This window comes from Amblyomma maculatum, chromosome 8, assembly GCF_055883805.1.
Source record: "Amblyomma maculatum isolate TAMU_Amacu chromosome 8, ASM5588380v1, whole genome shotgun sequence".
NCBI lineage: Eukaryota > Metazoa > Arthropoda > Arachnida > Ixodida > Ixodidae > Amblyomma > Amblyomma maculatum.
Genome location: NC_139351.1, coordinates 125,941,145 through 125,957,028, shown reverse-complemented (window position 1 = coordinate 125,957,028; position 15,884 = coordinate 125,941,145). Strand labels below are relative to the sequence as shown.

The 15,884-nt window shown below is 46.3% G+C and overlaps 1 protein-coding gene across 1 annotated transcript in view; it reads right to left on the bottom strand.

The window, feature by feature from the left end:
* LOC146182497 (uncharacterized) overlaps positions 1-15,263 on the bottom strand; it is a 145,242-nt gene extending 129,979 nt beyond the window's left edge. Inside the window, exons 1-2 of the mRNA XM_084577623.1 lie at positions 14,579-15,263; positions 6,789-6,895 (exon numbers count right to left, since the gene is read on the bottom strand). Of these exons, the coding sequence (XP_084433749.1) occupies positions 6,789-6,895; positions 14,579-14,603 (132 nt within the window). The 5' untranslated portion in view covers positions 14,604-15,263. The remainder of the gene's footprint in view (positions 1-6,788; positions 6,896-14,578) is intronic.
* Positions 15,264-15,884: the final 621 nt, after the last annotated feature.

Below are 15,884 nucleotides of genomic sequence, written 5' to 3'. Positions count from 1 at the left end.
CCGCCACGCGGCATGCTGCCAACAAGAGAGCAGCTCTAGCGAGCGGTAGGATCCCGTGCTTTTGCCAATTACGAGCCGAAAACTTTGCAGTCCGGCACTCCGAGAGCCCGAAAAAACGTGTAGTTCGTTGGTGGCTAGTAGAGTCACTAGTGGCTAGTTCATTGTCGCGTCACCTAGTGTTCTTAAAATGAACTATTGGGACTACTAAAAACAAACAAATCTTTGTTGCGTAATAAGCAGTCTCGACTGACATACCACGGGCGGCGCCAGCACCTTTAAACTTTCAGGAAATGACCACACATGACCAGGCGCGGGTTTGGTTGGTTGTACAACTTTTAATTCCATCGGAAACGGGGAGTCGTGCGCCCGCGGATTAGAGGCTGGCAGGTAGCCCTTGGCTTCTTGCGGCCTCTTCCGCCAGATGGACGGTGCGGTGCTGGATCGCAGGGTCCGCGCTTCGCAGCAGGGTATCCCAGGCTTCTCTACTTGTAATATTTTGCCCTATCCCTGGAGATTGTGGGTTTCGATTCGACGTGACGTCCAAATGACGCGTAGGACCAGCAAAAACAGAATGCGTTCACCCAGGAGTCCGTACGTCAAGCGCAAAAGAAGAAAAGTGAATTGGCAGTTTTATTTATTTATTTATTTTAGCAAAACTTGCAGTCAGAAAAAAAAAAAAGAGAACCATTTTTTACGCATGCGAGAACTCGGTGCGACGGGCTGCTCATAATGAACCCGTCGTTAGCAAAGAAAGCAGATGAAAGCCGCCAGTTTCTTACAGAAGCTTTAGAATGGCGGCGGACACGCCCACCACAAATGAACTTCACTCACTTCATTTTCCTCAAAAGCGCTCCACTGCGCGTGGGAAAGTACAGCGATATTATGCCTGCATGCCGAAAGCAGGGTGATGAAACCCTAGGCAAACTCTGAGCTGGCGTCGGAATAGATGTGCTAGACTAAAGACCTTTTTTTGCACAGCACGCGAAAATTAGTGACATTGCCTATGCTTTCGTCATAGTATCTTTATTTAAAAACGCCACAACTACAACCACGGATACGTCTGAAAGGATGCAGACGACCATGAAGATGCTCGGCGTTGGGCATAGGCGCGTCAATAAATTTCTGTTCCGTGATGAACACAGGCAGTATGAAACTTCGCTACTTCTGAAAGCCGATTTTGAAGCTGCCATCTATGGTGGCACATTCGCGCATGCCACAGCAGACCTATATGCATAGGAAACGAACTAGAGCGCGAACCATCTGTTGCTTTTAGCGCAGCGTGACCCACTTCCTTGTGGACCAACCCTACTGCGCCTGGGCAGTGGAAAGGGCACGTGCGAGACGGTTGCCCATACAAGCGGATGGCGCGATGCTAAAACTCTCTAAGGTTAGCTCTCTGAATCGAGCTGAAAGAAGTAGAAAATAATGCCAAGGAGGAGTTTTACAGATATATGCCAAATGAAAGCTCGTTGTCGACGAATGTGGAAGCAACGAGCTGTAATCAAATCGGTAAACAAGCGCAACGCGAAGGCACCCCGAAAGTGCACAACAAATCAAACGTACGGCGGAAGAGAGGGGAAAGAAAAAGGGGGGGGGGGGGGCATATTCTCCTAATTTTCCTTTTAAACTTTACTCCCAGAAAGGTAAGGGCCCCCTCATCTAAGGAGGGAAAAAGCTCGACTTCTATCCCGCTCTCTTGAATCCAACCCCTGCCCTCAGCAATCAAGAATCAACCGGTTGCGCGATTCTTAGACGACGTCGCCGACGACGATGCTCAAAAATTAGTGACGCCCGATCTGGCCGCTAGGACGAGGCCATAGAACTGTTGACTTCACCCACCGCTCTCGCCCGCTGGATCGGCCAAAGCTGTTTAGTTCCGTGCTGTTACTTCGGTTGCGGCGGGCCTCCAAGTTGGCGGGAGTTGGGTTGGATGGAGATGAGTGGTTGTGCGCCTGTGGGCACTCCCAATATAATTGATACGGTGTTTGGGATTTTTACAGCCCGGGCACGCGGAGGAGTATGACAGGTATGTAAGTTGGGAAATGTATCGATTGGTACGGAGGTGTCGCAAACTTGTCACTAAACTTCCCAAGCATGCTCAAGAAATAGATTACCACTGCGACATCTGAGAAGCGGGTGCCAAACAGCGGCTCCATACAGTATGCTAGCTGCGAAAACCGGATGTTACGTTTTTAAAACCAAATAAAGAAAAATGAAAGATGGCTTAGCTCTGCTATGCCTGGATATACTATCCAAAATAACAGCGCGAACAAACGGAGACGAAAGGAAAAAAACACATGAACAACGCTGGTTCTTATGGTTTCTTCCTTTTGTCCCCGTTTGCTCGCGCTGTTTTTTCGGATAATGTATCACCAACTCGCCCGCTTAACTATCCTGCTGGATATACGTAGCGAAAAGCAGTGACTACCTCGAGATCAGAAGTTAATTTCTCCAGTTATCTGCGCCGTTCGCCAGCAGCTAAACTCTCCTTGGCTTCCATGTCGAGCGCGTCTATAAGTTCACCGGCGTTTACAGCAAAGGAAAGGCGCATCTGTTACTCTATGATGATGACAGTGTTAGCTAGTCCCTTTGTAACGGGTGGACACCAGATTGATGTCCCAGCTTGCGGAAGGCAAAAAGCGCCGCCCGGCGGCGTTGGAGCGCACTCGTTCTCGCTTGGCCCTCATAGCTCACGGCAGATGGGTGACGTCATTCTTGACGTCACCCTAATTGAGTGACGTTACTATTTTAGTCTTTGGTACTTTCAAATTGCGCGCCAATCGCAGTATCCGTCACTCGCGGAATCCCGCTATCATCCTCACGATAGACAAGCGGAATTATGAAGAGCGTTTCACTACCCGAGGCGTGGCACAGCGGTAAAGCGCTCGAATAGGGGTCTAAGGGATGGAGGTTCGATTCCCGGATTGACTTTTTTTAATGAGGAGTCGCACACCTCTTAAGCGTTGCTAGGCAACGCCGGCAGAGCTTGGCGAGGGAGCTGGCCTTGGCTGTGACGTCACGGCATACCCGAAGCTCGGCTCCGACCCTCGTAGGGAAGCTTTTCGCTTCAAAATGGTCCGGCCTTGAGTTCGAACAGAGGGGGATTTGGGAGAAATTTTACACGGGAAAATGTCACCCATCTTCTCCGCGAAGAAAAGTCAACATAATTTCACAGAAATTGCGCACGCACAGCTGACACCTCGTGGAACATGCCCGCACCTGCATTGTACACTTGCGTGTTTTCAGTCAGTTTCCCGTGCAGCAGACGAACTTCCGCGCACTCGACAGGGGGCGCCGCGTCTCGTCAAAATCAGGCGATCCGCCATTAACTCCCGCCATACACGAGCTCACACACTTTCTTCGGGCATGCGCGCTACGCCAGTGAACGCCTGCAGCAGCGACATCGCATCATTCGGCCGAGTCGAAGAAGACTGCGCACGCGCCCCTCGCGTCACACACCACGCCTATTCGTGTAGCGCGCCGGAACGGTTCTGCCCGGCCGCCGCCGGTGACGTCACGCGGCCAGCGTATCGCGCGCTTCGTTCACGCGAGCGTAGCGAGCGCGTATCGCGCGTAGCGTGGCCGCGGAACAAAAAGGAGGAGCGGCGCAAACTTCGGCGCCATTCCAAAGAGCAATAATGCGCGCCCCCGCCTTTTCTCTTTCTCGGAAATGGCGCCATTCTTTCTTTTTTTTTTTCTCTCTCTCTCTCTCTAATCTCGGCCCCTCTTTCTTTCCCGTACCCCACACCACCAACACCGACCTCCGCCGGGGCCGGTTACGTGCGACCGGCCAAGCGCGGCGCGGCGAGTGACGACGCATCACGGCGCTTCTTTCGCTACATGTGGGAGGTGCGATGAGGGCTGGGCGGCGGAGAAAAGGTCGCTAAACTCACTCTCCGAGGCTCGTGGAACGGACACGTGTGTGAACGGCGAGTAGGCATGAGGTGGGAAAATGAGCTCCAGCGTTGATGAAAGCTGAGCAGGGAAACGACTGCGAGTTGACGTAACGGCGACCGACAACGAGCGTGAGTGATCGTGCCCGATATGGTGAACAGACCACGTGGCAAGTAAGCATGACTGTGATGGCGAATGGGCGTCGGTGGAAATCAGTGCGAACGAACGTGAACCGTGAGTGGCAACGACTGTCAGTTGTGAGGGGCATACTGGCATGTTGCCTGAATGGACCACGGTATGAATGACAGCTTAATGGGTTCTGGTCACGTGCCCGAATGTGAGCGGGAAGTGGTGACACTGGATTTGAGCACGAACGAAAAGCTGTCAGCACCGATAGCATAAGCCAGCTTTTATTTACTATCCACTACTCTCGTTAGTTTATCACATGTGGAGACAAGCCATTGACTGCACTAGTGCAGAGAATAACGAGACAGATATTACTACCAAAAAGGTAGGATGATGTGCCACTGACTATGGTTGGCATGCCTTGACATGAACTGGACCAGAGTCAAGCAATCAATGTTCTCTCTCTCTCTCTCACACACCAGAGCAAACTGCAGCATTTAAAATGACTGATGACGTTACCTTTCTGACCACCCATTACAAACAACAATGCAAACAAGATGGCTAATATGTAACGGATGCCACCCTTCGCTGCCCGAACCAACATTAGCATCCAGAAGATCAACAAGACTGAGCACGCATGCAAGTGTGTGCACTCGCCTGGCATTACTGCAAGGCGCATAGTGACCCCAATGTCTGAAGCGTTCGCTGTGGCGGTGACGCTCAATTCTAAATTTTGTCTGGCCTTTGTCAGCATTTCCAGCCAAGTCATAATACACACCTTGTGTCTGCTACAGTGCCAGTGGCTCAAAGTTGCTCAGAACACGCCTGATACTTTCAGAGGGGTCCAGAAAGCAGTCAATCTACTCGGCAATGGAAGAAACGAAGGTTGCAGACAAGGACCTGTCGATAGTTTGAGCTGGGCGGAACGACTACTGTCCGGAGTGAAAAACAATGATAGTATGTGCTAACCAATGGTCTAACTAGAGAGAATATCACCTTTGCTGAGCAAGGTCAGTCAGCTTAAGAGGATGCCACATTAGGCACCATGCTTGAAGTGGTCGCATTGTATTGACAGGCTTCGTGCGAAGCTTAAAACACTCTGCTCATATTGCTGACAAATGGAAAAGTAATTCCGAAACTAAAGTACAGTCCAACGAATGGTATTACCTGTCCAGAACGGCTCACATTGCTCAGAATCGGACATTTTGTTCTGCAGTCATTAACTGATCAACTTGCATACGTGCCACAAGTGGCTTCTGCAACAGTTTAGCAAACACATTGTTGTATAATGTGGCATAGGGCAAGCCCTATTAACATCATGTGCGTGGTTTGAAGCAAGTAGCTAGCCTACATCGGAAACAAAGCACTGCCCTGGCACTGCAAGAGACAAGCTAACAATACTCCAACACAACCTGCAACTGCCACAAACAACATTATGATGTATTTCCTTAATACAAACCCTTTAGTAAATGTCAAGACAGACATCATTAGTCCAAAAGAACAAAGTGGGAACAACTGCCCCTGGATGAAGTTTACCGCAGCTAGAAGGAAGAATGTCCTAGGTCCACTGCTCAAACGCATAAGCAGCCAAACGTATGTAGCACGTTGCAAAGCATGGGAGATAAAAATGAAAACATGACTACCAGCAGTAAGCAAAATTTTAGCTGCATGCAAGAAATGAACAATGGAGCTTACAAATACAGCCTGAACCTGGAACCAAACTTTCTCACAAGAGGAAATGAAAGACTAGTGAGCACAGAGGGCCACTAATCAAAACTGTTGCTCACTCAACAAAGCATGAACGCTCGCATGTTCTGAAAATAGCCAAAACACATGGAAACAAGGACAAAAGCAGCACGAGTGACACGAGGCAGACTTGCAAAACCTGCAGCACCACTCGTACACGTGTACAAAAAGGTTCGTAACGCCCGTCGTGAGGAAAAAAAAGGCAAAAGTGCTGGCAGTAGGGAAAGCTAGCACATCGGGGCTAACAGCTGTCAGCATGCCACTATGCTCATGTAGGGCACTGAATGTTCATGTCGGACATTCCCAAGAGAAAAATACAGTGACAACTATCAGAGCTGCAGATGGCAGGAAAATGAAAAAGAAAAAGGTGAGAGTGATGACTGAACCGGAAGAAACAATAAAAATTATGCCACACAGAACCGCCAACATTATCTGTGCCAGCACAGACAATGAGTTCCGGGAGAGATAAGAATGTTGCATCAATTTTGCGAGGAGGAAGCTTTCCCCACAACAAAGCAGACATGGAGAAGTGTGTAAATGTGTGGCAACAGTTCAGTGCCAACACAGGCAACTTCACAATAACGAGACCGAGAGTGTATAACAAAACTTCTGCACGGTGTCAGTAATGTGCCTCATCCCACTACACACGGCATGAAGCACGACCTCATGAGCCTTAGGGGTCAAAGAACCAAAATTGCTGGTACATCTGCGGTAGTGCAAAGGCTTTTTTCCAGTGTATTGCTCCACCTCAACCCCTGGTCTCTGTGTACATGTTTTCATACAGCGCATTAACTTTTCAACATATACTACTAAGACGGTTGAAATGTAACAGGTGCCAGAATTTACAGACGGGGGTGCCGTCAAAAGGATGAATCTTCCATGATTTGCTGTAATGAGACTCCTTGTCTGCACTGCTGCAAATGGTTCCCTGTGTGGGTCTTTCGAAGTATGTCCCCAAACAAAACAAAAAAAGGAAAGAAAAGATATCTGAAGAGTGAGTGTTAAAGGCTGGCACAACTTACCTGAGTTGTTAGGCTTTGAAATCCAAATTTGCGCTGAAAGAGACGCACAAACTGTGACACGTATGCTCCCTCCCAGAGGCCCCGGATGGCTTCAGACGGATTCCCATCTAGAAGAGAGAACAGGGAAACGTGTGTCAAAATGGTTCTCTTAAACACATAAATTCATTGAGGTAATTTTATGTCGTCTGCGCATAGGTCATACACACATCACCCATAACTTCCTGCTAATGAAAAAAGGCAAACCTAGATGTGAAATGTGTGGACATGAGCTAACAGTAAATCATATTTTAATCTCATGCTCACAACTCGAGGAGCATAGAAAAAAATATTTTGCTGCATTTTACAAAGAACACATTCCATTTCCTGTATTGCTTTTAGGCCAAGAAGCACTCGTTGATTTTTCACTTGTTTGTAGATTTTTGAATGAAGCCAATGTTTTAAACCAAATATGAGCAACATTACTATAGCCACCTGATCATCTAGCCCTGCGTTTGCCGCATGATAGCCGCAGTTGCTTATGAGCCATAAAACCCCATATAAATAACTAAACACATAAACAATGTAACTGACAAAGATTTCAACAATGCCTCTAAGTTAAGAGTTGCCAGTAAGCAAAAAAATATACATAATGTGGTGCAACAGCTATGCGTTAACAGTATTGGTTCAGCATTCCACATCTACATCTAAAACCCCAACAGCTTCAGCTTCCACTTTCTCAACAGCTTCGTCAATCAGTCAATAAATGTAGCCCCAATCTAAAACCCTCACAGGTCCCACTTTCTCAGATAGCTCGCATATAATGGCAGCCATCAGTCTCCTTTATACTGGTAATTATCTTCTGGATGTAGAGGTGTATATGTGCCACAGGAGAAATATCTGTGTTCTCAACAAGTATCCACTGATGACTAGTGCCCAAAGGCAGCAGAAGCAATTGCAGTCCCTTTGCTGCCAGCACTTTTCCTACCTCTCCAATCACAATGGTATAACCATAAGACATAAGTCGCGGAAAATGCTGTCGGTAGTATTTCAACACACAACCAAATTAGCCCAACATACACCTGTATCACACAATGATAATTATGACCAAACATTCCTGATTCTCCAGGTGTGCACCTCGAACTTTAACAGCACACTGAAAAAATGCCGCCCTTGGAAATTACCTTAATCCATGAGGACTGATGACTTGTTTAAATGCTCTGTACTGGGGCAGCCAAGCACACAAAACATTAATTGAAATAGTAGTGGGAAAGGTATTAGTATAGGCTGCGGAGCAAGCATGTCAATTATGTCACCCTCCACATGAACCACGTTGATGTTAGGTGTAAAAGAAAAGGTGCTTCCATCTAAAAGCTGCCACTACAGACAAGTTTTAACACGGGGCCTATCGCTCAGTAGTTAGGTGCCCTAACCACTGAGCAATTGCAGAAAGTTGTGCCCTGGTTCCAAGTAATTGCTACATTGTAATTGTGTACCATCTACTATTCATACGGTCCCTGGACCAGTTGGTCAACCTGCTACTTAAAAGAATTTGCTGAAGCAGGAAACGCAATGTAGAACGATTACTCAGGTTTCAACAAAAGGTAGCTTCTAAAGAAGCATACATAAATAAAACATATGCTTTGAAAAAAAAAAAAGTAAACTGAATGTGCCATTGCCCTCTAAAACTGCTTCCAGCATGTACACATGCCAGTAGGCATCACTAGTATAGCTGTATAATGGACACACTCTTTCGATGCGTCTTCATGGGATACTGGGGACAACTCCATCCAAGGGGTGCTCTAAGTTAAAATTGATTCTTCACCTCAATTTGAGTATTTAAAACTTTATCCAGCAGCAGATATAGCTGAATTTTTTTTTAATTTCCCTGCCACGCAATTCCAACACCTGACCGATGCCAGTTTCGAAGTGAATGGAGGTATAGCAAAGCCTCTGGCGTCAATGAAGAAAATCTGGGGTCGATACATGCAGCCACTGACAGAGAGACCTCTATTATTTATTCACCACCAAAGCTGTCACAAAACTGTCAACATGTCCTGCTCCTGCTGTCAACCAGGACCAGCAGACACATCATCAATAGGAACGGGGCTAACGGACATGTTTGTCACAGTTTTTGTGATGTGAAAACCATACAATTCATCCCCTCGTCTTTTCTAAAAGAACCATTTCAGTAAGAGTGCCTCCTTTGCCCATTAGAACATCTACCGACACTGGCTGACTTCAACTTTTCCCAAACCACACAAGTACACTCTGTTTGCTAACCTAACTAACTGCTCCTTTAATCTTGCAAGGGATAGGCTATGTGGGAAGATGTCGATACCTTCCAAACAAGTGTGCCAGATACTGTGCCTTTTCTTTCCTGTGAACCAAAAAGAAAAAAAAAAAAAAAACCTTCCCACCGAATTGACACTGACACTTGACTATGGAGCATATTGATATCTACTTCGTATAACTAGGGCGTCGGTAAAACACCAGCGAAAGAGTTGCTGCTGCTGAACAATTGAAAACATTCCTCAAGAATACATTGTTTTGATGCTTTGCAACATGCACACCACTTCTAAGTTACCTTTCTTTCCCTCCAGGTTTTCTTGTTCGCACATACAGGAGATATTTGTCATTAGAGAGCTTAGGTTTACCGTGATACGCCACCGTGCACGCCCAAATCCCCTTGACGCTGATAGATGGCGCCACATACTGGATGTCAGCACATAAACCTGTGGCGTCGGGACCAATCAGCTTGTGCGCCCCGCCTACACGTGGTAGAGGGCCACGGTGGCGGATCGCAGATCCCGGTAAACTAAATCTCTCTATTATTCTGCCCTTGCAAGCTGGCATCAACAAACACAAAAAGTCGCCTCACCAAGATTCACTAACCAGCACATAACAAAAAAAATTCCACCTGTAAGACCTCATCATAACCTGTTGCCCACGGTATCTTTGATTAACCATCTTTTCAGAGCTGTGGCCACTAAACATCAGTGAATTATCTGTTTCCTATTTACATGCTATATATGAACCTCTGTTGTCCCTAGCTGTTACCCATCCCAGGAGCCGATTTAGGGGCTACTCTTGAAGGAGGCAGTCTCATTTAAGCAATGCATTTTTTGAACTTTTCCCCCTCAAGAAATTAAGGTTCAGGAAAGTTTTCTCGCTCAGGGAGACAACTGCTCCATGCAGCATCCCCCCCCCCCCCCCCCCATAAGACCGCCTCTGCCTATGCTATGGAAACCACTCCGTCATTAGCAAAGAAATGCAGCTGTGCGACTTGAGGTACTCCTCCACTAGGTTACACACCTCTCCTGGCTGCACTGTAGAGCACCAACTCTATCTATGCTGACTTAGAACTAAGCACTGTTTATTCACCGTCATCAGAAGTTTAGCACTCCCTAAATAAATATGGGTTCATCAACTGCACGTAAACAATGACATGAAGCTGTAGCTGTCATTAACATACAGCCCACACTCTCGAGGGTTTAACCAAGAGCGACGACCGAATAATAAAACGTAAACCTCATTCTTGGAAGCAAAATTCTATTGGGATTTTTGTCTGCTGTCTCTCTCATTTATCTACAGTACTTCTTAATGACAATAGCCATTATTTTATACAAGCACAGCTCAGAGTACTACAATTTGCATGTTAATTAGCTGCAAGTAAGCTGCTCATGCTTACAAAAACGTTTTAACAGAAATGATTTTTGACTGTAGCGGAACTGCACATGATATCACCGCAAAAGGTCGACAATCCATTATTTGCCACAAAAAGAAATCTGAAACTTGCCTTCCGAAATAAACACTGAAAAATGTGTGCCGAATTCTGGAAACATAAAAACTGAAAAGTGCAATCTATACTTGAGAAAGATGAAGCTTTGCATATCTTCTAGTGTGACATAACTTTAAAATACCACAAAGAATAATGTAATCAATTTTCAATCAGTACAACACCGAATGTGCGCCTTCAAATTTAGTGAATTCTTTCCCGCAAACTTTCTGCATTCTTCCTAACCATTCAAACCATATATGGTTGAATTGTCACCACACACCTCTAAAGCTACCCCGCCGTGGTGGTTCAGTAGTTAGGGCGCTCGATTGCTGAACTCAAGAACACGAGATTAAAGGCTGGCCGTGGCGGTAGGTTTTCGATGGAGACGAAAAGCATCGACGGAGACGAGAAGCACAGTTCCAGTGTGCTATGCCATGAAAGTGTACGTTAAAGAACCCCAAGTGGTCGAAACTTCCGGAGACCTTCACTATGTGTCTCTCACAGCCCTATAATCAAAACACCCCTAAAACTAAATGTTATAGCTGAAGACAACACCTCATAAGACAGAGACGACAGTTATTTTGCAAATCCGACCTGATCGTATTTTGAAATCTGAAGTCATTGAAGCCCATACATCTCTGTCTGAAATAGTGGCTACATTCTAAGGAAATGTCTCGTAACATCATATACAGCTTGCCAAAGTACAGCAAAAGCTAGCAATAAAAATGCCCTCCAGCCTCAAGAATATCACTTACAAAATGCGGCTAAGGAACAATGTAATGCATGCAATAATATGACCCTGTTATGCGAACGGGGTTGCTCAGTTTGAAACTGAACAATTGGTCTTGTTTCTCTACTACCGTAGAAAATGCCTTTTGAACGTTATACTCCAAGAGGAATTCTGGCTAGGAAACAGTAATCACTCGCCAAATCGTCCACCCATTGGTTTGCTGTGCCTTGAGTTTAAGGCAGTTCTGCCACTAGCAAGCACTTAAACATATTTCACAGTAAGTACACTTCACAGTAGCAGCAACCCTGGATATTACCACCAAAACTGGTAACAAAAACATGTGCATCAGACGCTACAATAAACAGATGGTGGTTAATTTAGCTTTAACATATAAATATCTGTTCGCGACACGTGGTTTCCATAGTAGTGGTGCTCAGTGCATACCTTTAGAATAACAAAAGGTAACATCGAAAGGAAAAAGGTCAGCAGGTCCTGGCTAACCTAAACACAATTATTCGCAAACCAATTCAATATGTCATGTTTCATGACGTCCTAGACAGCCAGCTTGCACCGACCCATTGTAAACGAGCTCACAGCTGCTACAGCGATTAATGCCAGCTTGCAATTTAGCCACTGCATTTCTAAAATCCCTACCATACGACTACTGCGACATTAGTGAAGCAAAAAAGTCAACTAGTAACGACTCTATTCAGTAGTGGATACGAAGCTACTGTGTTCGTAACTTTCAATCTTTCATGCAACTCCTGCATACTAGCCTCATTCAGCACGCAAATTCTTAAAGGCATAGAACACAGACCAAAACGTGTCACGAGTTTGAGGTGGTAATGAAAAGCTCTTGCCTCTTAGTGGACAGAATATGCACTCATATATCAAAACCTATAAGCCCTGTAAAACAAACCAACTCCTATATTCAAGAAATTATGATTTATAATTTTAAATTTGGCATTGAAAAATGCATAAAACAAATTGGTGAAACGCTGTTATAAGTTTACTACCACATGTGACCACGTCCAAACAAAGTATCGCTCATTTCGTAAGTGCACAGTGTTTCCGTCTTTTCTCTTTCAGGAGGATTGCTTATCATGTTTAATTATAACTTGTACCCTCTCCAGCGTGTAAACTGAAATAGATGCTACTCTACACCAAAAACATCTAATTACTGTCTGGTGGTTGAGATACATATTATTTTTCGGTACATTACTTTTGCCGACATCCAATATTCACCACAGTTGCTCCTCATGGTTTCCAGCAACGGCCCACATAGAAACGTGAGTGTAGACTGACGGAAAAATTCTCAATAAAAGCTTTCCACAGCGTTTTTAATGCAATGGTTATGGAATCAACCCGTTTAGAATGTAGGATTACTCCTCATGGTTTCCAGCATCGGCCCACATAGAAACGTGAGTGTAGACTGATGGAAAAATTCTCAATAAAAGCTTTCCACAGCGTTTTTAATGCAATGGTTATGGAATCAACCCGTTTAGAATGTAGCCTTTCGAATGAACTAAGAAAACGACACGAAAAATTCATGTACTGTCCTTTTAATATACAACTACTGGAACACTGACCGATATGCTGTCACATGAACATTGCTGACACTTCCTGGAACAGAAGACTTTTTCACTACCCCTGCTTCACTACAATTTCTCAATCTCTATGACAATGCACGCACTGGTGATTGGAAGCCCAATTGCTGCAATAGACGTGAGCTGTTCGCCAAGCTTTGACAGAACGTCACCACAATTTTCGAGTGTAGTTCAGTTTCGTCAAAATATCAGAAAAATGTTGGTATTCAGGTTGAGTGCCTCAAGTTCAATCAAGCCAATAACACAAAGAATGGCTGGTTTGATAAAAGAAACAGACGGAAAGACACTGCCCAGTCCCATGTGCAAAATCCATTCATTTTGGATGATCGGGAAACATGCACTGTTCCAGCTAAGTACAGAGCAATACTACACTTGGAAAAATTACACATATTGTCCTGTTATTTTGCATCAAAATGAAATACCATCAATTTGCCTTGAGATGACAAGAATTACAGTAACGGGAAATGAGGTGGAAATTCTAAACTGCTTTTGGATGTTCAATAAAATTTCGGTTGGGCCTAGTTGGTTCATGATTTTGTACGGAACTGAAGAGCGCAAGCAGTAGACAATCCATAGAGAAGACGCAGAGAAGACAAGGCCAGGTGCTATGACAAGGACAGGTGTTATGAGGCATTTTAAATGCAAGTCTCATTTAGGCCCCCTTTTTTTTTAGCAAGAGGGCCTTAGACAGGTCCAGCAGCCATTGTCTGCAGGCTGCTGTAAACTGAGTACAACTGCTCAAAGCACTCAAACTGTGCATCGAAAATGCAATGACCTCACTACTTTCGGAACACATTACTTTTCTCGGATTGCACTTTTACAAGCATTGCTATCACTGTACGTCACGTTTCTTCAAATAAATCAAATAAAGTAAAACCAATCTTGTCGCCGTCAGTCTCCGGTGAAACGGAGTCACCGAAGCTCTCAACACGCTGCCTGCTGTCCAACGCTCACTCTTTCAGCCACCAAGCGCGCATCAAGCGACGTGTATGCGGAAAAACTATGCAACTGCGTCGTATCAAAAGAGCTGCCGACAGAATTGCTTGTTCGTTCTGTCTTTACAGTGACATGGGCAGAGGCAAGGGCCGACCGACCGCTAAAACCGTTGTCACGTGTTTTGCCAGTGTTCGTAGTACACATGATCAAAAGACGTCGCGGTGCACGACGCAGATCGACCGCGATCTACGCGCGCCGCGCGACGCTGGAAGATTCGGCGGGCCAGCGAGCAAGCACGTAGTATTACGAGTTTTGCATTCTGGCCCCTTGCAGCCTGCACTCGGCAGACTCCGGATTTTCGTCACGTCACAAGCTGAGAGGTTGTGAAAGTGTCAGACAGCACGACGTTCTGTAACACTGCCACACGCTTTTTGGCAGGTGTTTGCGAGGGGTCAAGAGGCGACCGCGTGAAGCACTATGCCCCGCGTATTCGGCGCCGTCGTTCATCCACAAAAGCCGCTGTAAACAAAACGCGCGGCCGCGGCGGCTGGCACATGAGGAGGTGGGGGGCTGCCGAAAACGCGGCGGCATTTCGCTTCGCGGCGGGTCACGAACCCGTGAACCTGACGGGACGCGGTGGCGAGCCGCCACCATTATTGTGTCCGATCAAGATCAATCCCCCCTCAGCCCCAGTCACAGCCGATGCTGCAGAAAGCAGCAGATCGGAACCGCGCGCCGTCAAAAAAGATTGGGTGCTGACCTTGTGTTTTGAACTTCCTTGGCATCTTCTCCGAAAGTCACCTAAGCGTGGTGCACAGTTTCTCTGAATCACTGATCGGGACATCCATGCTTGATCAGTCATGTTGTTGCCATGTGATTTGGGCAGCGCTTTCGGGAGGAGATCAGCGATGTTGTCCACAACAGCACAAGAAGAAGGGACTCACGCAGGAGGGGGGAATTGCGAAGGAAAAAAAAATAAAAAGGCAAGAAAGAAACACTGCCTATTTCCCCCAGCCGCAAATGGCGCGAACGGGTGCGTTGACTCAAGTTTTCATCAGCATTCGCACGGCCGCTCGACAGGCCCGTGCGGACGCGGCTCGCGGAGACGGTTCACAGGCGCCAAGCACTGCCGAAGCACAAGCACAGCACACACGGCGGCCTATCCACGACAGGAATCCAACCCATGGCGGCTCCGACGGTTTGCTGTCGAACCTCGCTGCGGCGGGTCGTCGATCGGAGGCGACGCTTCATCGCTGCCTGCGGCAGTCCGACCGGCCCGTCACCTCGTTGCCTTGCGGCGTGCGTTGAAGACGATGCACGCGATCTTGGGGGTCATTGCGAAGCATCCCACGAGGAACGAATTATTTCGGGATCGCAGCTTTTTAGGCCTACCGCGATAGCTCCCTTACCTGGCCGAAAAGTAGGCAAGAAAGGCACTTTCTGGCGTCGCGCCGTCGCGCGTACCAGTGGCGCCATCCGGTGCCATCTTGAAGAACCGGGCAGTGTAGCTTTTATGCTTTGTTTTTTGTTTTCCTCTTTCGTTTGCGTTTTCTTTCGTTTGCGTTCGTTCGCTCGGCAGCCGCTTGTCTACTGCTGAAATTATTTGACAGTGTGTGAAAATGCGTTCGTGAGCTCACAAGCCTCTCTCTCTTTTTTATTTGTACAAAGTGAGAACAAGCAGAGGCATTTTCCGGTACCGAGCGCTGAAGGAAGGTGCGGATATGAGGTTTTCGGGAACTGAAAGTTCTTGCGAGATCAAATTATTGTGATTCGAAAATTCGCGCCTTTACGTTCTTCTAATACAGGAATCAACTTTTATTTCAGAACGCGACTGCATTATTTTACTTGTCACTGTTCCCTTGTAACCAACAGGCGTCAATGCGCTGGTTTTGAAAATCAATTCTTGTCAAAGACGCTTCAAAATTCATGGATTTGATTTAGAATTAAAACGACACGTTTGTACTGATTTCATCATGGAAAACTGAGCTTACAAGTAAGAAATAAATATTTTGAAATCTGAATTCTCCCAGAATTTTTCCTTTGCTTGAGAAGGAGAGTTAAAGTGC